We start from the raw sequence: 23,267 nt of genomic DNA, 5'->3' as shown, positions 1-23,267 counted from the left end.
ATAAAATTTTAACAAAAAGAAAAACCGACTTCAAACAAAACACTATTTTAAAACAAATGAATATGCACGAAAAAGTAATAAAAATAATTGCGTATTCAACATATTTTTTAGAGTCTTCCTAAGTTAAATGAAATGAAAAATATTAGACTACTTAAAAGTCGATTAACGATTATATCATGTAGTTATAATTATTGTTATATTTGGAGTCGGTGACATGCGTAGGTGACCTCATAATTTCTTCAGCTACTGCTTTGCTTAGAACCCATTCTCATATCTATATCTCTTTTGTTTCTTCTCTGAGACTTCGTTACTACTAAGGTAGACAAGTCTGGGCGATATATACTTCGGAGTCGATTAGATCCTGAGCCCGAGCGCGCATACAATATTTATCGCTATACAATGGAGCTTTAAAATTTAAAGAATTATGAACTTTATGAATTAATTTGTATTAATTATAGTCTATATATTACATTTATATTATTGTTTTATATTCTATGTATGGATTCATCCAATCGAATACTTAAACAACGAACAAAGTTAACAATGCAGTCAAAATCCATAAACAATGTTCTTGCCAAACCGCAAATATAAAATTGTTTTCTATAGTATATTATTTTTTTTTTAAGTTTTTATAATTTATCCTTTATACGTGGCTAATAACCTATCTTAATGCAAAATTTTAAGTTTCTAAGTCTGCTAGAAGTGCCTTAGATTTTTGATGATCGGTCAGTGATTCATTGAGTGACAAAATCGTGTAATTTTGATCGATCGTAAATCCTAAACTATTAACTAACTATTCAATTGGCATGTTTTTTCGAACTTAAGCTTATTCTAATGCCTACTATTAGTCATCGAAAACCCAAACTCCTAGCTTTGTCCACGTCGAAGATATAGGGGGGGCGAAACAGCCGCAAATCGCTTCGAGAAAAGATGGTACGGCCGTGCCCGTTATGCTCGAGACTTGGCTGGGGCACTGCCGTGCCCCCAAATAACTATAACTAATAACAATAATATTCTTTGTTGTACACCAAGACAAGTATAACACACAGGAAATAAATATAAGAAAATAAAGCATGGCACAAAAGGCGGCCTTATCGCTGAAAAGCGATCTCTTCCAGGCAACCTTGGGGCAGAGGAAATGGTCTATTAAAGGCATAGGTGTACAATTTTTATAAATGGAATATTCAATATACATACATAAGAGTATATTTGTGCATACAAAAATAAATAGATACATATACACAGGCAAACATACATATATAATCAATAAATATATAAATAATATATAAACTAATCGATAAATACATATAAAGAAATATTTATATAATACCAAGTTACATTTCTAGGAAATGTTTCTTGACAGCTTTTTTAAAAACTGGCAGTGATTGTGCACGTCTGATGGACAGGGGTAGGGAGTTCCAAAGACGGGAAGCTTGAACAGTAAAGGATTTGCTATAAAAATTTGAGGAGTGGGAAGGAATTTCAAGAAGCAAATTGCTTTCAGATCGAAGGGAACGCTCGTGGGAACCACTAAGGAATTTAAATCGTTCATTTAGGTATGGAGGGGAAACAGGATTAAACAGTATACAGTATAGCAGATTGAGAATATGAGTATTCCTGCGAAGGCGAATTGGGAGCCACTTGAGCTTCTTGCGAAATTCGGATATATGATCATATTTCCGTAAACCAAATATGTAATACGTTATATAATCGTAAATTGACTTTTAAGTAGTCTTTTCATTTCATTTTGCTTAGGAGGATTCTAAAAAATATGTTGAATACGCAATTATTTTTATTACTTTTTAGGATATATTCATTTGTTTTATAAATAAAAATTTTAACAAAAAGAAAAACCGACTTCAAACAAAACACTATTTTAAAACGAGTTGTGTGCACCGGTTTTCATGGGTACCCACTCCGAGGATCCGGGCTCGATTCCCGACCGAGTCGTAGTAGAAGAGGTTAATTATTTTTTTTTTTTTTGATTTTCCATAACACAAGTGCTTTAGCTACCTACATTGGGATCAGAGTAATGTATGTGATATTGTCTCACATTTATTTATTATTTCTTAAAGGGAAATCATTTTGTTTGAAATAAAAAGATAATTATCGCTTGGCAGTCATTTATTGCAATATATTCCGTGTTCACGCGTGAAATGTCTACAGTCTGGCGTTGATCCAGCTGGCGAAGGAGGTGACTCTCGCGTAACCAGCGGGCAGACCGACCTCGCAACCACGCGCCGACACGAATGACGTAACACCGATCTGGAAACGAAAGATACCATTGTACAAACTACTATACAACAAACAACAACAACAGCCTGAGAATTTCCTACTGCCTCTTCTCCCTTTGAGGAGAACGTTTGGAACATATTCCAAATTTATAAAGACTTGATACATGCACCAAACACGAGATGAATGAAGCACATGGCTTTGGTTTTGAACCAGTAATCAACGGTTAAGATGCACGCGTTCTAACCACTAGGCCATCTCACACTTATACTACTATATAAAGATAATGGATAGATTAAGGAAAGAAATCTTTTCAAAATAGAGGCGACGGTGTGCCAAGTGTTTTGTATTTGCCCGTTTGTAAATTAGTCAAGGCGGGTCAAATGCAATGCTACTTTACTACAGAATTTCTGACTGACTGTTTTGACCGTTATAATGTGCACAATACTGTTATTTTTTTTATCTTTCTCCTAGGGTTTGCAATGTAAACGCAAAAAATGTGTTCATTTTTTTAGACATCACTTTAAAACGTCTAAAATTATCATTGTTTCTGGTATATATTGTACATGTATTATACAAATCAAGTTTCCTTTTGAATCAATCTATCTATTAAAAAAACCGCATCAAAATCCGTTGCGTAATTTTAAAGATCTAAGCATACATAGGGAGAGACAGGTATGTGACGTTTTATACTATGTAATGATTATAATGATGGTGATGATCAGAGCTTGGTAAACCAAGTTAGAGTAATATAAGACAGATAAACATTTACCAGATATCTGACACCGCTGAAGGTGAAAGCCAGAGGGCCGCCGGAATCACCGGAGCAGACACCGACGCGACCCTGGCCGCTGGTGCAGAGGGTGCTGCCGATGACGGATTGCATGCCGTAGATGTTCGCGCACTCGAAGTTCTGGATGACAGTCAGGGTCACCTGGCGGAGGTCCTGGTTGTTGTTTCCAGCTGCAGCTGTAAGTAATTTGTCACTGTCAAGCATTGATATCACAATTGTCAGTTACAAGACAATATCGCTCCTCAAACGTATTTACAATGTTTGGGAAACATAACTATGAAACTTTATACAAACTATTGGTTTGTTAATTTTATAATAACTACAGTATTAAATAAATGTTTATTCTTCGTATGGTCAGAACATTAAAATATCTCATATATAGCATTTAATTCATTTGCAATTGTATCAGATATATGGAGTTAATTGAGTTCGATATTTAATTCAACAATCAAAAAATTTGAGTCATTGTGGTGCCGTTATTTAATGAATGAAGATCTTTTACGTGGCATACAGTAGAAATCGTCTCGTCAGGATATTACATCACCAGTTCGACTAACCTGACCGAACCTTGGAGCTAAGCTGTAACGGCCTTTGTGTCTATAGTTACAATGACTCACTCACTCTACTAAGTATTACCGTTTGGTGGTAGAATACGTGATGAGTGGATGCGACCTACTCAGATGTTAAGTAATATTAATATAGTGAAATCGTTCCTCAAGTGTACTTCCAATTATTGAGTGTTTCATGAACGTAGTTGTACTTACAGTCGGAGCTCCTTCCGAAACCGACGGCCACCGCGCGTTCTCCAGCGTAGTTGAAGTTCAAAAGCAGACCGCTGGGAAGAGCGATGTTACGAATGTTGTCTGTAAGAAACGTGTTAAATATAAATAACAAGCTCGTTTCACACTAATCTAACCAAACCAAAATTTTCGTAATAGGAAAACCCGAAAACTTTCACATCTAGCACTAGGCCAACAAACAACAACAGCCTGTAAATTTCCCACTGCTAAGGGCTAAGGCCTTTGAGTAGAAGGTTTGAAATACATTCTACTACAATGTTCCAATGCGGGTTGGTGCACACATGTGACAGAATTTCTATGAAATTAAACTCCGCAGGTTTCCTCACCGCTGAGCACGAGATGAATTTGAAACATAAATTAAGCCCATATTCCTTTAAGAATATTCAGCCGTGCTTGCCTGGGTTTGAACCCGCAATCACTAGTTAAGATGCACGCGTTCTAACTACTGGGCCATCTCAGCTCAAAGGCTGACTCCTAGACCAAAGACGTAGTTAAAGGTTTCTCAATTTAGCTTAGAAGCAAATCTAAATACAATCACCGAAATGTAAAATAGCTGGCATATTTTAAGCACTTGTCTTATTTGAGGGTAAGGCGTTTTTGGCAAAGTTTTCACAATTAGTTCCTTAGAAAATAATTGGTTATTAAAACCACTCACTGTTGTATCCGACCCATGGGATGGTGATGACAGCTACGTCATTGTTGAGGGTGTTAGCGTTGTAGCTCCCGTGCACTTGAACATTATTGGTGTTGACTCTGTGACCACCGGAGAAGAGGCGGTTGGCGCCGAGAATGACCGTCATCTGACTGCCCTGGTGGGTCCTGTCACGCCAGCAGTGAGCGGCTGTGACGAGACGGGTGTTGGACAGCAGAGAGGCACCGCATACTGACGTTTGGCCGGTGGTGAGGCTTATGAGTAAGCCACTCTGAGGAAAAAGTGCGTGTATAATATTACACAAACACAAAAACAAATATTGCTCCTAAGGTATGATTACATTTAGCCTCCATGTAACCATCGGACAAGTTATTTTAAGAGGTAGTTTGATCGAGAATTCTTGGTTTTGATTAAGCTATCACTTCAGCACTTTGAAGATCATCAACTGTTTTCTAGTCGAGGGAGTCAGAGGTGGGATAGGGTTAACCTTTTGGTAGGGCTTTGTGCAAGTCACTCTGGGCATCACACGCTCATTGTTGGGAGAATACTACCGCCAAAGAGTTTGAAGGGACAAGGCAAAAAGGACTCAAAATCTTATTTCAAAAGGTTGATGGCGCAATTGTGACATGAAGAATATAAGCATACTATAAAATTGTAGTGTCTGTTTGTAATACTAAATTAAACACTTTTAACTTAATGCGTATGTATACAAGGTGTATGTATCACAATAATAAATATTTTACAAATTTTTTATTTGTCTGTCTCTTTATTCCGGCTAATTTTAATAAGGAGTAAATTCGGTTACAAGAATAACTTGTTTAGTTAAATTTAAACGCGGAATAAGTCACAGTCATCGCGGAAACAGCTAGTTATTAATATCTCTTTCAGTACCGAGGTCTATGGGCAATGGCGATCACTAACTGTTGTGTCAGCGCCCATTTCGTCTAGATTAGTATGTAAATGCAATATCACTTTATAGTAAAGTAAAGTATAGTAACAGCCTGTAAATTTCCCACTGCTGGCCTACAGCCTCCTCTTCCATTACGGTGAGGGTTTGGAACATATTTCACCACGCTGTTCCAATGCGGGTTGTTGGAATGCACATGTGACAGAATTTATATGGAATTTGACACATACAGGTTTTCTTACGACAGTTTCCTTCACCGCCGAGCATGAGATGAATTATAGACACAAATTATATATATAATATATAGTGGTGCTTGCCTGGGGTTGAACCCGAAATCATCGGTTAAGATGCACGCGTTCTAACCACTAAGCCACTTACTTTATATATATTTGTAAATTTTAAAATGATGTTTCATGTAAGTTAAGAAGCAGAGATGTATACTTACTGCATGAGGATGAGCGCCGAGACTTGCCAGTTGACCTCCTACGATCCTGCTGCCATCGAAGTCCTGCGCTTCCTCTGCCTTCTTTATTCTAGCCGCCTCCGGAATACCAATGTCTTCATGGTAATTTACGGAGATGGGCTCGAAAGGAGTCCTGGCGCTGACTAGAGCGAGACCGGCGACGAGTAGGAACAGTTTCATGGTGATGAGTGACGCTCGGTACTGGTGTCACAGTTTTTATATGATTGACTTCTAATCTGGGTTTATTTGCAGATTAGGGTTCCGTGTGATAATGCGATCGGACTGCATCATTGGTCTAGTTAATAGCTAAAAGGACGTAAATACCAAGCTCCTGGGTACAAACTAATAATTTTTGCCACACCCAACAAACTTTGGAATTTAGTAATTCACTGATCTTCCTTGCGTTTAGCCACGGCAGCGGAAATCGGCTGTGAATAGCGTGCCGCGATATGATTCCGGGTAATTTTGATGAATCTTTTTATGACATAATTGGTCGTTGTCCGCGATTTCGTTAGCGTTTTAGGCAGTTAGATGTGATGTGTTAGGCAATAAACGTGACCTATGTCCTTCCGTGAAGTTCAAGTGTTACACACCAAATTTCATGATTCCGGTTCAGCGGTTTGGTCGTGAAAGACCGACAGACAGAATTACCTTCACATTTATAATATTAACGTTTTCTAACGTTTACGATAGTGATTTATTGAAAAGTGACCATCTTCCATGGACTTCTGCAACACGGCAGGGATTGCAGATGCCTTGCTAGAAATTTAAAAAAGGGATTGTTGATCAGTGAATGGTGATGCTGACAGACTCAATGGCATATCAGAACGTCGCGACGTTTGCCGTTAGGATGTATCTTGCCGGTTCTTCTCTGTAGAATCTACTTTTCGAACCGGTAGTGGCTTCACTATAAATAGTTGTTAAATAAAGATTCAAAAGTGCTTCTAAAAGCATATTTGAATAGAGCATTTTTGGATTGATTACTTAATTGACGCCCGATATTCGAGTCGTTTCCCCGAATTACCCCCCCAATCGGGTTCCGCAATAATCATTAATATTATATATATATATTAATATTGGATAAAATACTTGGAAGATTAATAAAATTTCGTTTATCAGTTAATTAGCAGATAATGAGATCGTGCCGTGTAATATTGATAATTGTTATTATTTAGATTTATTTAGAAAACATTATTTGTAGGTGCGTAACGATGTAATTGTAAGTTCCCGAGTTACACGCCAGGCTGACGTGATAATATTGTTATTATTTCATTTCATCATCACTACATAGTACAAAACAAAGTCGCTTACAGCTGTCTGTCCGTATGCATGCAACGGATTTTGATGAGGTTTTTTTTAATAGATAGAGTGATACACGAGGAAGAAACCTTACTTGGTGGTAGGGCTATGTGCAAGCCCGTCTGGGTAGGTACCACCTACATCAGTTATCCTACCGGCAAATAACAGTACTCAGTATTGTTGTGTTCCGATTTGAAGGGTGAGTGAGCCAGTGTAACTACAGGCACATTGACAACGTAAGGAATTGTTAATATTTCTTACAGCATCATTGTCTGTGGGTTATGGTGACCACTTACCATCAGGTGGCCCATGTGTTTGTCCGCCAACCTATAACATAAAAAAAAGACTCCTCTACCCTACTTTATTTTACATGTTGATACATGTAAAATAAAGTACTTACAACTTACAACTTACACAAACTTACTTACGTACTTACAAACCTTGAATCAATCTATCAATTAAAAAAACCGCATCAAAATCCGTCGCTCAATTTCAAAGATCTAAGCGTACAGACAGCGGAAAGCGACTTTGTTTTATATACTTTGTAATGAATATAAATAAGTTATAATAAATCAGCAAACTGAACAATACCAAACGCAACAAAAGTTGCGGGCGCAGCTAGTTCACGTGTAACCTTAGAGATTATTGACTTGTGTTACACGCCTTATCTACTAATGTAATTATTTCTATTTGTTTATCTATAAATAGTATCAAACATTTCTGGTTATTTCTGCATGTATTTGGTGGTAGGGTTTTTTGTTAGCATATCTTGATATGTACCACCCATAACATATTTTATACCGATAGCTGTAATCCTTGGTATTTACTATTTTCATATTTCGATTTGAAGGTTTATTCTGCTATGGGCTTAAGGGATATCAAAAAATCAAAATCAAAATAAACTTTATTCAAGTGGGCTTTTACAAGCATTTTTGGATCGTCATTTAACAATTAAGTGAAGCTACCACCGATTTGGAAAGTAGATTCTACCGAGAAGAACCGGCAAGAAACTCAGTGGTTAGTTAGTCTAAAAATACATCGTCATGTTAGTTAATACAATTATTTAAATTAATATATCCTGCGTGGAAGTCAACAGGTATTAGTTCCACGCTTTTTTATATAACACCTTATCTCTAAAGATCCTCAAAATCCTGTATATCACTGACAACGCTCATTTTTATTTTGGTGGTTACAACAACAACAATAGCCTGTGAATTTACCCACTGCTGGGTTAAGGCCTCCTTCCTTTGAGGAGAAGATTTGGAATATATTCCACCATACTGTTCCAATGCGGAATGATTGAATACACATGTGGCAGATTTCTTTGATATTAGACACATGCAAGCTTTCTCGCGATGATTCAGTTCACCGCCGAGCACGAGATGAATTATAAATACAAATTAAGCACATGAATACTCGATAGTTCTTGCTTAGGTTTGAAACTGCGATCATCGGTTAAGATGCACGAGGTCTAACCACTGGGACATCTCGTCTCATACAAGTATTGTGGTGGTTTCGCCATCAATGAATATTCTATTAAATAACAAACCTGTATCTATGATTTTCAACCGACTTCAAAAAGGAGGAGGTTATCAATTCGTCTATATATATTTTTTTATGTTTGTTACCTCATAACTTTTAAGTGGGTAGACCGATTCTGATAAGTCATCATTATATATGTGCGCGATAAATAGGTTAATAACTCAAAATTGCACTAACCAATTTTGATGATTCTTTTTTATTATAAAGGATATACTTCAAGGGTAGTTTGGTGAAAGTTTGGTAAGGTTCTGAGCATAGGATCCATGACAAAGTAACGGAACGGAAGGGAACGGAACAATTCCTTAGCGATACTCGGCCGAATCTTTTATTTATGGGTTATTTGGATATTTGAGTCACCTTCCATAACGTGGTTATGTTCATGTAATTGTCATAGTCGAGTATTATAATCAACTAGCTGCCGGTACCGGCTCCAAACATAACAATAAGTATAACTGCGTTATATAATCGTAAATCAAATTTTAAGTAGTCTAATATTTTCCATTTCATTTTACTTAGGAGGACTCCCGCATTGGTTCCACCAACCCGCATTGGAACAGCGTGGTGGAATATGTTCCAAACCTTCTCCTCAAAGCGACAGGAGGCCTTTAGCCCAGCAGTGGGAATTTACAGGCTGTTGTTGTAGGAGGACTCTAAAAAATATGTTAAATACGTAATTATTTTTATTATTATTAGTGCATATTTATTTGCTTTAAAATAGTGTTTTGTGTGAAGTCGGTTTTTCTGTTTGTTAAAATGTTTATTTATAAAGTACAAAAGGGCTTAGTCGTGGTGTTGTTTTATATAAACCCGATCTTGAAAAGTGAAAGGTTTAAAGGTGCATTATGTCTTAATCTAAGATACAATCATTACAAATTTTACGTATGACGTATTAAAAATACTACAGATTATTGCGAAATGATTTTCTCCAATTAAATATCAATCATTATTCTGATAAATATGATAGCAGTTCCGTATGATAACAGATTAATATTGTCTGTTAAGCTTTATCATTCGAACGGTTTTGCAGATATTTAACGATAAAAATTACGTGCAACTAAAAATATTTCAGAATTGATGCTCGATGTATTTGTGACCTTTCAATTATGATTGTATCCAAAAACTTATAAGCTATATTCTCTTTTCAACAACATCCTGTAAATTTCCCACTCCTGGGCGAATGCCTCCTCTGGAGGAGAAAGTTTGGAACATATTCCAATGCGCTGTTCCAATGTGGGTTAAATTAGACACACGCAGGTTTCCTCACGATGTTTTCCTTCACCGCCGAGCACGTGATGAATTATAAATATAAATTAGGCACTGCACTTATTTTGTGGTGCTCGTCTGGGTTTAAATCTAATCTAAGGTACTTACTTACTACTAGCAGACTTAGAAACTTCAAATTTTGCATCAAGATAGATCATTAGCCACAAATAAAGGAATTTTTTCCTTTATTTGTGGCTAATGATCTATCTTAAAAACATTAAAAAATAATTTACCATAGACAACAATTTTTTATTTGTGGTTTGGCAAGAACATTGTGTATGGATTTTGACTGCATTGTTAACTTTGTTCGTTGTTTATGTATTCAATTGGATTACATACATAGAATAGAAAAGAATAATATAAATGTAATACATAGACTATAATTAATACAAATAAATACATAAAGTTTATAATTCTTTAAATTTTAAGCTCCATTGTATAGTGATAAATATTGTATGCGCGCCCGGGCTCAGGAGACAGCAATGGCTGAATATAATCGACTCCGAAGTTTATATCGCCCAGACTTGTCTACCTTCGGAGTAACAGTGCCTCAGAGAAGAAACAAAAGAGATAGAGATTGAGAATGGGTTCTAAGCAAAGCAGAAGCTGAAGTCCAAGAAATTTCATAATTTCTTGGACTTCAGGTGTTTCATGGTCACCTTAAAAAAAAGAAATAAATAAACACTTACAAAAAATAAATGAGATCCCACCAAAAACATTAAATGTAAAAAAATGTCAAGCCTCTCGCTGTAGTCTTTGCATCGTAAACAGTTTTGAGATCTTATAATAGCCAAGTTCTATTCAAATTATTATGTAGTTAGATACCAACATTTAGTAATTGTATGACTATATTGATACAATACATGTAGTATTGTATAAATAGTGTATCAATAATATAGTGATGAAACTTCTAAACGGCTAACAGTTAGGGTGGTACCTTGTAGTTTATGCCGCATGTATTAAAGCCGCATTTTCGACAGCCTATTTTTGCTTTGAAATTGTCCTCGAAGTAGTTTCTGACTCATATAAACTACACGCTTAATTTATCCATCTATCTATATTAAGAAAAAATAGTTAGTCTACATCAGCTTCACTTAAAATAAAAAATTAAATAGAAATTTTAACAAAAGAAAAACCGATTTCAAAACTTTATTTTAAAACAAATAAATATGCACTAAAATTTTATAAAATAATTGGGTATTTAACATATTTTCTAGAGTCCTCCTAAGTAAAATGAAATGAAAAATATTAGACTACTTAAATTAAAAGTCGATTTATGATTATATAATTTAGTTATAATTATTGCTATATTTGGAGTCGGTGTCAGCCAAAAAACCCTATAGTAGATCTTTTGAAAACAATACGAGAATACTTTAACAAATTTGTTTTTTACAAATTACCTTTCATACGATAATATACTGGGTCAATCAAGGGGCTCGCATCGCTTCTTCCTTTTGATTGTTGAGGCGCATGCCCGTGGCTGAGACCGACTCCATTACTTTTTAGTTCATATTTGGTTATTTTAAAATAGAGTTTTGTTTGAAATCGGTGTTTCTTTTTGTTATAATTTTTTTTTATCTAAGTTGTCTTGAATTTGGGTGTTTGTGGTGCCGTCTTTACTTATATTGGGATCAGAGTGATGTATGTGATGTTGTCCAATATTTATATTTTTATTTATCAAATGCAAAGGTATGATGTAACATCATTGGAAATCTTTAAAAGGGTTTTTATGGTTTATTCTTTTCTAAGGTATTTTTATCTTCTATACATATGTCAAAATATTACTTTTTAACAATTTTTGTCTCTCTTATGTTCCGGGTAATCTTTGAAACGGCTGAATCGATTGTGAAGAAACTTACTGGGGAAAGCTAATGTAATATGGGATAACTTAAGCTAATTTTGTTTTAGAATACATCAAGTCACGCTGTAATGTCCTAATACTGATTGTAATGTAGATTAATAGATAATTACAAATTATTCGTCAACTGATACTTAGTATAATTAATCTTCGAGACGGTTGATTACTAACGACGTTATCTGTACATACGTAGGTATTCATATATATATAAAGTGTAAAGTAAGTCTGTCCGTCCGTCCATCCAAGAATCTTACTTTTATGAAGTATATTACCAAGCAAGTTTGAACCCCAATGAAGGATAAAAAATTAAAACCTATTAGTCACCCACGGAGGATTTAGTTTTCCATCATCATGAGCGGTTAGTGACTTTGTTTAATACTACATAGTACAAAACAAAGTATATGTCTATGCTTACATATTTAAAAGTACGTAACGGATTTTGTTGCAGTTTTTTCGATACATAGAGTGAATCGAGGCGAAGGTTTTTGTATATAATACATAGACAATATATTAAACAAACACTGAATATTATATTTTAGAAGTTTCTAATGTGATGTCGTGAATAAACAAATTATGTGCTATGTTTAGTATCAGTATTGCACCCGTGCGAAGCCGGAACGAGTCAAATTCAAACTCAAATTCCTTTATTCCATATAGAAGCATCACACTTACTTATTGATTGTCAAATAAACACTACCACCGGTTCGGAAAAAGGAACACCCTGACCTGAGAAGAACCGGCGAAAGAAACTCAGAGTCACTAGTATTTATAAGTACCAACGTCTATGGAGATTAGCGATCGCTTACGATCAGATATATCATTTGTCAGACCGTGATATGTATCACATCAAAAATGCAGATTGTGTATATGATCCGACGCATGTAATTTTAATTTCGATATTCTTCTTCTATTCTTAACCAAGCGCGAGTTGAATTAAATACAAATTAACTTGGTGCTAGGGCTTCCACTCATCAGATATTCTACTGCCAAACGACAACAACACAACAACAGCTTGTAAAATCCCACTGCTGGGCTAAAGGCCTCCTCTCCTTTTGAGGAGAGGGTTTGGAACATATTCCACCACGCTGTTCCAATGCGGGTTGGTGGAATGCTCATGTGGCAGAATTTCTATGAAATTTGTCACATGCAGGTTTCCTCACGATGTTTTCCTTCACCGCAAAGCACGAGATGAATTATAAACACAAATTAAGCACATGAATCAGCGGTGCTTGCCTGGGTTTGCACCCACAATCATCGGTTAAGATGCTCGCGTTCTAACCACTGGGCCTTCTCGACTCATATAACGACAAACGACAGTACTTAGTAATATTGTGTTCCGATTTGAAGGGTGAATGAGTCAGTCTACAGGCACAAGGAACGTAACATCTTAGTTCCCAAGGTTTGTGGCGCATTGGCGATGAAAGGAGTGGTTAATGTTTCTTTCAGCGCCATTGTCTATGGGTGATGGTGACCACTTACCATCAGGTGGCCCATATTCTCGTCCACCAAAAAATAGCATAAAAAAATAAAGCAGGAAATTCAGTAATACTCCACTCCAAGAGTTGAAAAATAAAAACTTCTATGTTGAATATGCTTTTTAATCAAAATAAAAATATATCATCAATTCATTACCAGACAATTAAACTACACGTTTAAAAATTAAAAACGAATTTGAGGTTATAGTTGCGGTCCGTCAAATGGTCAGTAATATTGAATTCCTTACAGCTTATAATCTTTTGATGTTTCGGCGACTTTACGCCAAGCGTTTTATTGAAAGTATCGTTATTCTCTTCGACATATTTTTCAAACTGTAGTTTATCTAAGTCATGTATTGATTTTATTAAGTCATGCATATTCAAAATGTCATCTTCTTGTAATGTTATATCGTCATGTGCATCAATTTTGTTCAAATTTATACTTTTTTCTGTCGTTGGAAGAAGGTGTTGTATCGACGATATATCTTCGATATGTATGGGGCTGTGTTGAGAGCTTGCGTTGTTTGTAAACGTGGGCGTTTGTGTGTTTGAACTTGTATTAGGTTTTTTTTTTACTTCATTTAAAGTTTTTTTAAGATCCATTTCATTAAGAAGTTCTGTTGATTCTTGATCTAATACTTTATCATTTAAATCAATTGTTGATCTGCTTGTACTAAATTGCAGTTTAGCTTCATGTTGTAATAACCTTTCATTATCATTTTCTAAAGCATGTTCTGCATGTGTTGGTCTGTTTGTAGTAAATTGAAGTTTAGCTTCATGTTGTAATAACCTTTCATTGTCATTTTCTAAAGCATGTTCTGCATGGGTTGGTCTGTTTGTAGTAAATTGAAGTTTAGCTTCATGTTGTAATAACCTTTCATTATCATTTTCTAAAGCATGTTCTGCATGTGTTGGTCTGTTTGTAGTAAATTGAAGTTTAGCTTCATGTTGTAATAACCTTTCATTGTCATTTTCTAAAGCATGTTCTGCATGGGTTGGTCTGTTTGTAGTAAATTGAAGTTTAGCTTCATGTTGTAATAACCTTTCATTATCATTTTCTAAAGCATGTTCTGCATGTGTTGGTCTGTTTGTAGTAAATTGAAGTTTAGCTTCATGTTGTAATAACCTTTCATTGTCATTTTCTAAAGCATGTTCTGCATGGGTTGGTCTGTTTGTAGTAAATTGAAGTTTAGCTTCATGGTGTAATAATCTTTCACTGTCATTTTCTAAGGCATGTTCTGCATGTGTTGGTCTGTTTGTAGTAAATTGAAGTTTAGCTTCATGTTGTAATAACCTTTCATTGTCATTTTCTAAAGCATGTTCTGCATGTGTTGGTCTGTTTGTAGTAAATTGAAGTTTAGCTTCATGTTGTAATAACCTTTCATTGTCATTTTCTAATGTCTGTTCTCCATGTGTTGGCCTGTTTGTAGTAAATTGAAGTTTAGCTTCATGTTGTAATAACCTTTCATTATCATTTTCTAAAGCATGTTCTGCATGTGTTTTACCCTTTTTTCTTCTGTCATCGATAGTTTTATCAAGTTTGTAAGAATTTTCAATAACTTTAGTGAAATAATCATTTATATCAGCAGGATTTAGGTTATCGCTCAAGTTTTCGTCTAAATTAGAGGCCATGATCACAGCTATCGGAAAGTCTTTATCGTCTTCATGTTCACCAGGGATTGTTTTGTTTTTTAAATCTCCCTTTCCTTTGTAAGGTATAACTTTGAGAAACTTTTTCAGTTCATTGAACCGATCCAGATTCTGATAGAAATCATCATTAGGAGGACTCGGGAAAGCAATGTGTCCGGGGATGTTTGACGGTAGGAAATCTCGGTCGATATTAAGCTCGTCGTTTAGAAATTCGATATTGCGACATCGGCTTGAGGCTATTTGCAGGATCAATGTCACTAAAACTGTAAAAACATAGTTTTAATTCAGACCAATATTATAAATGCGAAAGTAACTTTGTCTATGTCGCTTTCACGCCAAAACTATGGGACCGATTTGAATGAAATTTTTAGGCAGCCGTCAGTTTGTCTTCAGAGGAAGATAAGAAGAAAGAAGAAGAAGAGAAGAAGAGTGTATGCCCAGCTACCGCGCTACTGACTAACTGATGGTAAATGGTCACCATCACCCATAGATAATTACGCTGTAAGAAATATTAACTATTCCTTACATCGTCAATGCGCCACCAACCTTGGGAACTAAGATGCTATGTCCCTTGTGCCTGTATCTACACTGGCACTCACCCATCAAAGCGGAACACAACAATACTGCGTACGGTTGTTTAGCGGTAGAATATCTGATGAGTGGGTAGTACCTACCCAGGCGGGCTTGCACAAAGCCCTTCTACCAAGTAAATGTATGAATGTGCATTCTAAGTGTAATATATGACTTACCAACAGATGGCTCCATTTCAACTGGCCCAATGTGTCGAGTGGCCAACTGCGCCTCTTATATCAACGCTCCGTAACTCATTACGGTTGCTATCGGTTCGCGATTAAACCTTTCATTAAGTGTTAATCAACGCGTTCAAAATTAACACGAATTATCAAAATCCGTGACAAACTTGCAAATCTTTTTGCAGTTCATTTGATTAGGGGTTTTTCATTCTAATACAAACTGTGTCCGCGACCTTGTACGCGTTTAAATTTAACAAAAAATTAATAATATTGTAGCCTAAGTTATTCCTTATTATATCAGTTATCAGCCAGTGAAAGTCCCGTCAAAATCGTTCCAGCCGTTCCAGAGATTAACCGGAACAAATAGACAGACACACAAAAATTGTAAAAAATGTTATTTTGGTATATGTACCGTGTTGACAAACAGACACTCCGATTTTATTATATGTATAGATTATCAAGGGAGACTGAAAAAAGGGATACATGTGGTCATCATCTTTGGGGTGTTATGTAAAGTTATGCTCCTTGTATCTGTAGTCATACTTCAAACCAGAATAGTAATAATAGAAATAAATAATTCATTAAAAAAAAACAGACTTCAATATTAGAAACAGCTAGTGAACTAAAAATAAATAAATAAAACATTTGAGTCGTCATTTTTAACAACTGTATTAAGTAAAGCTACCACCGGCAAGAAACACAGTAGTTACTTTTTTCATCATTTACAAATACAACGAGTGATTTGTATGTGTATACGGTATATATACCAAAATAACATTTTTTTCAATTTTTGTTTGTATATTTGATCGGGCTAACCTCTGGACCGGCTGAACCGATTTTGACGGAACTTTAACTGGCAGATAGCGTATGTAATTGGGAGTTACTTAGGCTACAATAATAACTCAGAAGTCGCGGGTGCAGCTGGTTTTTCAATAAAACACAGAGTAGTGAGTCAACTTGAAATAGAAGATTTATTTAAGTAAATAGAATTTATAATAATTATCACATACTTATGAATATTATAATTAATTGTACAAGAATATTATAAATACAATTGAATGAATAAGACAGAGTCGAAGACCTTATCACGAGCAAGTGGTTCTTAAACTTCTGCAGTCGAGGAACACTAGCCTTTGATGTCTTGTTGAATACTGACCGGTGTGCCTGGTGTTGTTGTATTCCAATTGACAGTCCAAAAAAATATGCTTTAACTTAGCTAAAAATATATTGTAAAATTACATTTGTTAAAATCGTCATTGAGTGGCGCGGTGTAAGGGATCACCTTTAGGAGTCTAATAATTTAATGACAAAAATAATGAGACGAATAATATGCATAATTAAATTTATAATTGAAGAAAAATAATAATCAAATCACATCACGACTGTAGAACAATCTTGCGTTCAAGTAAAATTTTTATGAAATAATTCATAATACTATGTAATTTTTTAATTTTCCTATTACTAAGACGCTGTCTGTCCATCTGTCACCAGGCTGTATGTCATAAACCGTAATAAATGGACAGCTAAAATGTTCACAGACGATCTATATATGCGACATAACACATACAATAAAAAAGGAATTAAATAAATATTTAAGGGGGCATACAACAGACACGATTTTTTTGTCATTTTTTTAAACTTTGAAACACTTAGAGTATCTTCAACAGCTGTATTCCACGGGCCACAATTTGAGAGCCACTGTCTTACATAAACACAATTATTAATAAACAACATTTTCTTACATCTCATAAATATCGATATTGTTGTTGTGATTGGCGTCAACATTGATTGTTGTTGAAATCTACAGTTATAATGATATATTTCATTTTTTATAACACAAAAACAACAATAATATCATAACAATATTATTTAATCTTTCAACATTATTCCAGCAAGTTTATTTATAAATAAATAATATTCAAACTATTTTTGCTAACCGTACTTTTTTATTAATAGTATCAATGTAATATTATTATTCGTATTCATCCGTCCATTACGGCTTAATATTTGTGTTAGAACTAGTCACAACAAGAGCACAAGGCTTCGGTATTTGAGCCTTCAAAGACTTTCTAATAATTTATAGTAACAATTGTGCGCAATAAACACAAAATAAATTAAATATTTCACGAGTACGGTTAGCAAAAATGTTACAATTTCATACACACCTCCCTCGTGTATAAATATATTCTTAATTATTATATTGGCACGCGTTATTATATATCTAATTATCAGAGAATTGACAAGAAATACTGATAGATTAAAAGTGTAAATAATTTAAATTAATAACTAATTAATAATTGTTTCTTTAGTTCTTAATTTTTATTTAAATTAATAATACTAATTAGTCCTAATTATTGTTGAAAATTCGAAAATATTTTAGCGATAGATTATTTGATAAAGGGCTATTCATAATTATTAGTCACTACATAGAATAAAACAAAATTGCTTCCCGTTTTCCGACTGTCACTGTGTACGCTCAGATCTTTAAATGTACGCATATAACAATAACCATAACTACATTATATAATCGTAAATAGACTTTTAAGTAGTCTAATATTTTTCATTTCATTTTACTTAGGAGGACTTTAAAAAATATGTTAAATATGCAATTATTATTATTACTTTTTAGTGCATTTTTATTTGTTTTAAAATAGTGTTTTGTTTGAAGTCGGTTTTTCTTTTAGTTAAAATTTTTATTTATTAATAGATAGAGTGATTCAAGAGTATATATATATATATATATATATATATATATATATATATATATATATATATATATATATAACATATCTTTACATAGTAAAAAAATATATACTGTACTGTCTGTCCCTATGTATGCTTAGATCTTTAAAGTTACACAACGGATTCTGATGCGTTTTTATTCTTAATGGACAGATTAATTCAAGAGGAAGGTTTAAATGTATAATACATACACAACATAGTAGCGAAACACTAGTAATTTTAGAGATTTCTTATGTGATGTCATAAATACACACGTTATTTTGCGTTCATTGCAAACACTGTAATTCTCTACGAGATAGCTCAAAATAATGTACTACACTATTGTTTACTTTAAAAAGCTGTGAACGTTATATTCTGTAGTTTATTTAGTATCAGCATTGCACACGTACTGGGTCGCTGGTAAAGTAATATAATTCTTTTTCCCTCTTACCAGGGAGGACAAAATGTAAAATGGCTGATTGGGTAAAGCCCTCTCCTCTACATTATGAATAGCCCTTTACAGTAATTACTAATTTTATATCAAATAAAATATTCTATATTTCATCTCTACTTAAGGAAGATTAGATTGAGTGGTAACAATAAATTCGGCTTAGCTAAAGAGTTTGATTTGGCGTACTATGTCGTAGAGGAAAGTTATCGTTCGATGTCTATTCGGTTTTCATTTTAGAAGCTTATCTTCGAATACGTGCAAAAAATGAACATTATTGAATATGAGCTACTAAGAAAACGCATTCCTGGTACTGTCTATTAGACAGGGTATAGTACGACACAACATCTGTGTAGCATCGGCAAATTTAATAAAAACAATTATTGTCGATTTACACAACACACAACCAATAGAAATAGCTCCCTATTGGCTATTCGACGATATATTCGTCGTTATAGATTCTCGCTTGAGTTTAACCCAATAAAGCAAGTGCATGTAAATCGACGCGACAAATTGCTTTACGAATTTCGCCGATGCTACATCTGAGTTGTGTCGTACTAATAGTCAAACTGATGACGTCACGATCATTGGTACTTTATGAGATAATAACCATGCCTTACATCAATCACAGCCAACTGGGAACTACGATATCAATTTGCTTGTTACACTGGATCACTCAACACAACAAGACTATTGGGAATAGAAATAAGGGTATCGATTTTAATTATTATTCGTTAATCGATTAAATTACGAATATTAATATTTTCATTGTTAATTTGTCATTAACGTATTCTTTCCGTAAACGAGGGTTAACTATAATCTATTCCAATCAGAAGAGGACTTTCAACTTTGACCTTGAATTTAAGCAATATCATTGGTCGTAATCTCGACCTATCGCATCAATTCGTATTGCAAATCGATTGTTTCGATATTAATATTATAAATGTAAAAGTTTCATGAAATTGGAATAGTTGCATCTTTACATAGTATAAGACAAAGTCGCTTAGCGCTGTCTGTCCCTATGTATGCTTAGATCTTTAAAATTACACAACGGATTTTGATGCGTTTTTTTAAATAGAGTGATTCGAGAGAAAAGTTTTTTGTACATAATACATGCACAATATAATACAGAAACACTGATTATTTTAGATGTTTCTAATGTGATGTCGTTAATAAACAAATTCTGTAGTATATTTAGTATCAGTATTGAACCCGTGGTGGTAGGTCGCTAGATAATACATATGATGTATGTAAATCTATGTTTCCTCCTTCAACTAGAATAGACGATCACGAGATTCGTAATAACTTTAATGGATACCTTCTGACTCCCGACTGACGTCGATATACATAATTTCTTTTCTAAATCTACATTATAATGTAAGTACCATCGATTTGGACCGATTTTTCTGGAAATATTAAAACTATTTTGATTCAACTTTTACTCTCATGCAAATATATGATATTAATTCTAATAGACTTTGAAGATAAGAAGAACTTTATTAATTATTTTCATGACATTGCAATTTATTGACTTGAAATAATGCTACTGACTTAACTGACTCGATCATAGTTTGATAGCCGCGATTGGTATATATATATAATAAAAGTTGTGTCTATTTGTAATAATAAAATAATCGGTACATTACATTTTTCAATGATTGTCCATCTGTCTTGTTCCGGCTAATGTATGGAACGACTGAAACGATTTTGACGAGACTTTCACTGGCAGGCAGCTGATGTGATAAGGAGTAACTTCGGCTACAACCATAAGTTTTTTGTTAAATTCCAAGGCGCGAAATCGTGGGCACAGCTCGTAGAAATTATATTAAAATCCAAAATATAAAAGCGTCTGTTATTTTTGTACGTTAGACACTTTATACTACTTTTTGAACCCCAGTATTACCTAAATTAGAAAAATAAAGAATAGACCATCGAAATGATTGATCAGTTCTTGCAAGGAGAAATCTTGTAGCTTGGTTTCCATGGAAGGCCAAAGGGTTTTCTGACCTAAAACCTGATAAAAGATCCATAAAACACAAAAGCACAGAGGATACTTTGTATCATCTTAAAAAGCACTCAATGGGCAAGACAGGAACGACCATATTGAGACATGGATAACAATCGGCGATAACAATCTAAGCCTTCTAGATAAAAATACCAAAAAAACAGCAAAAAACGCATTGTCGTAATCAGGGGCCAAACTCGTTCCATACACAAACACTTGGTTTCTCCAACAATGCTAAACCCAAGCCCATTTTTACTGCGGATAATACTTGCTTACCGAAATAGTTTTGCATGTAACCAATAAGTTGCAATATCATAAACCTAGTCCATTTAATTACAAATTGTGTACGCTAGTTTCTTCTGAGGAGCTGGATTAATGGTATCATGCCATTTGTATTTAAATAGAATTTAAGAGAACACGAAAATCACTCTTGTACGTAAAGCGAGTGAAACTGGAAACGCACTTGCATACCAAAATACTTCAGAAAAACGTGCCTTTTCTTTTGGTATAAATTTTATGAATATAGATTAGTTTAAATTTTGCGAATTTTTACTGAAACCCATCACAATCGTGTCTAATGGTCTAAGGACGTAAATACATATGTTATCGTACGTTTATAAGTCGCTTTAAAATTGGTATCTATTAATTACTATCCTCTATAGACGCCTGTCGATTTTTTAGTTTAAAGGCGTTGGGGCAGCGAGATGTACTCAACTCAAAACTCCTCAATAAGGAGGCCTCAGTCCAATTGTGGTATATTTACCGTCAGTTCATTTACTTAGTTAAAATTTACTGATTAGCGATTATACCACGCACACTTACAACCCCTGTTACCTGTTTACAAACGTAAGTGTCACAGGTTTGTTCAGGACTTCAGGCATCACGATATGCATTTACGTTAATATTGTTGCAATGTGCAGAACTTTCTCATATTATTGCGTTTAATATGATCATGTCATTGAAAAATACTTCTGATAGTTTACGAACAAAAAGGGAATGATTACGAAATCTCCAATTGCTTTAAACATTGATGTCTCTTTCTGACATAAACGATTTAAGATTCGCCAGAAGAAGACAGCACTGTTTAACTAAACGCCTCTTTTAGGTTATACAATTTGTAATTGAATGTTAATTTAGATCGGTTTAATATCTAGATATTTTTAAGTACTTAATAATCAAGCATAAGATTTTTGTTCCCAGCATCCAAAGCACTAAACGTCATCTCATCGAGGCGTCTTATTTGTTTTTCTCTTCGTCTTCCTCGCCGTGTTCTCCGTCACCTGCGAATGTTATAATCATATTATTTATTTTTACGAACGGATTGACAAAAAAAACAGCCCGATAATTTCCCGCTGCTAGGCTAAGGCCTCCTCTTCCTTTGAGGAGAATATTTGGAACATATTCCAACACGCTGTTCCAATACGAGTTGGTGAGAAATTCGACACATGCAGGTTTTCTCACGATGTTTTCCTTCACCGTCGAGCACGATCCGATTTTAAGCAGAAATTAAACACATGAACATTGAGTAGTGCTTGCCTGAGTTTGAACCCGCAATCATCGGTTAAGATGTACGCGTTGTAACCACGCGGCTATCTCAGATCTTTGGCCATCAATATGGACATTTTAGTGATGTGTTGTAATCAAGGATTGGAACTTCATAATCGGCAATCATCGGCTAATCTTCGGAGAATTTCGATTTATGGTATATAAAATTTGACTGAAATCATCGTTAATATTTTGTCTTATTTTATAACTTACTGTCATCGACATTCGTACCGGAACCGCTGGCGGACTCTGCGATGAACTGGCTGACGAGTCTTGTCTGTCAAATATCGTATCTCATCATTACATACTCGTAGTATAAAACAAAGTCGTTCACCGCTGCCTTTCCCTATGTATGCTAAGATCTTTCAAATTACGCAACGGTTTTGATGCGGTTTTGTTTAATCAAACGAGGGTGTCGGCGCCGCCTACCGCCACCTATTGGCAGGAGCCCGCAGCACTCCCACCCAACGCCCATTCAACCAGCCATTCAACCAGTCATTCAACCAGCTATTCAAACAGTCATTCAACCAGTCATTCAACCAGTCATATCAATCATTCACTCATTCTTAATCCTCCTAATTTTTTAGTTAAAATAAAATATTTTCCGTTCTGGTCTCTTACGAACAAGTTGTTTTATTAAGCGCGTGAACCTTTGCAATCTTCGAATATAAAAATCATGTCCCAAAATCATGTCCCAATAGTGGACAGAGGGTAATTGTAAAAAAAATGCGCAAAAACATTAAGAATGCAATGCAAATTGGACACTTCCGAACTGTTCCATTGAGCATCTGCTTTTAAAAACTTACACTTGGCAGTCTCCTTTAGAAGAAAACTAGAAACAGTTGAAAGGGCGTAACTCTCG

At 34.7% G+C, this 23,267-nt stretch overlaps 2 protein-coding genes across 3 annotated transcripts; both read right to left on the bottom strand.

Moving 5' to 3' along the window:
- Nucleotides 1-2,106: 2,106 nt before the first annotated feature.
- Nucleotides 2,107-6,050, bottom strand: LOC124542317 (collagenase-like). The gene is made up of 5 exons (XM_047120283.1): nt 5,830-6,050; nt 4,481-4,748; nt 3,790-3,888; nt 3,005-3,201; nt 2,107-2,265 (listed from the first exon to the last, which is right to left on the bottom strand). Exons 1-5 carry the CDS (start codon nt 6,025-6,027, stop codon nt 2,161-2,163), a joined length of 867 nt encoding a protein of 288 aa, XP_046976239.1. The 5' UTR covers nt 6,028-6,050; the 3' UTR covers nt 2,107-2,160.
- Nucleotides 6,051-13,391: 7,341 nt separating this feature from the next.
- On the bottom strand, nt 13,392-15,818 carry LOC124542240 (myosin heavy chain, skeletal muscle-like). 2 transcript variants are annotated; one of them, XM_047120189.1, is made up of 3 exons: nt 15,684-15,818; nt 14,148-15,197; nt 13,392-13,979 (listed from the first exon to the last, which is right to left on the bottom strand). In XM_047120189.1, the coding sequence occupies exons 1-3, from the start codon at nt 15,697-15,699 to the stop codon at nt 13,462-13,464; spliced, it is 1,584 nt and encodes a 527-aa protein (XP_046976145.1). In that variant the 5' UTR covers nt 15,700-15,818; the 3' UTR covers nt 13,392-13,461. The 2 variants fall into 2 exon arrangements, with proteins under 2 accessions (XP_046976145.1, XP_046976144.1); XM_047120188.1 differs by having other exon boundaries at nt 13,392-15,197.
- Nucleotides 15,819-23,267: the final 7,449 nt, after the last annotated feature.

This window comes from Vanessa cardui, chromosome 30, assembly GCF_905220365.1.
Source record: "Vanessa cardui chromosome 30, ilVanCard2.1, whole genome shotgun sequence".
NCBI classification, from domain to species: domain Eukaryota; kingdom Metazoa; phylum Arthropoda; class Insecta; order Lepidoptera; family Nymphalidae; genus Vanessa; species Vanessa cardui.
This window is presented reverse-complemented; position numbering and strand designations above follow the sequence as displayed.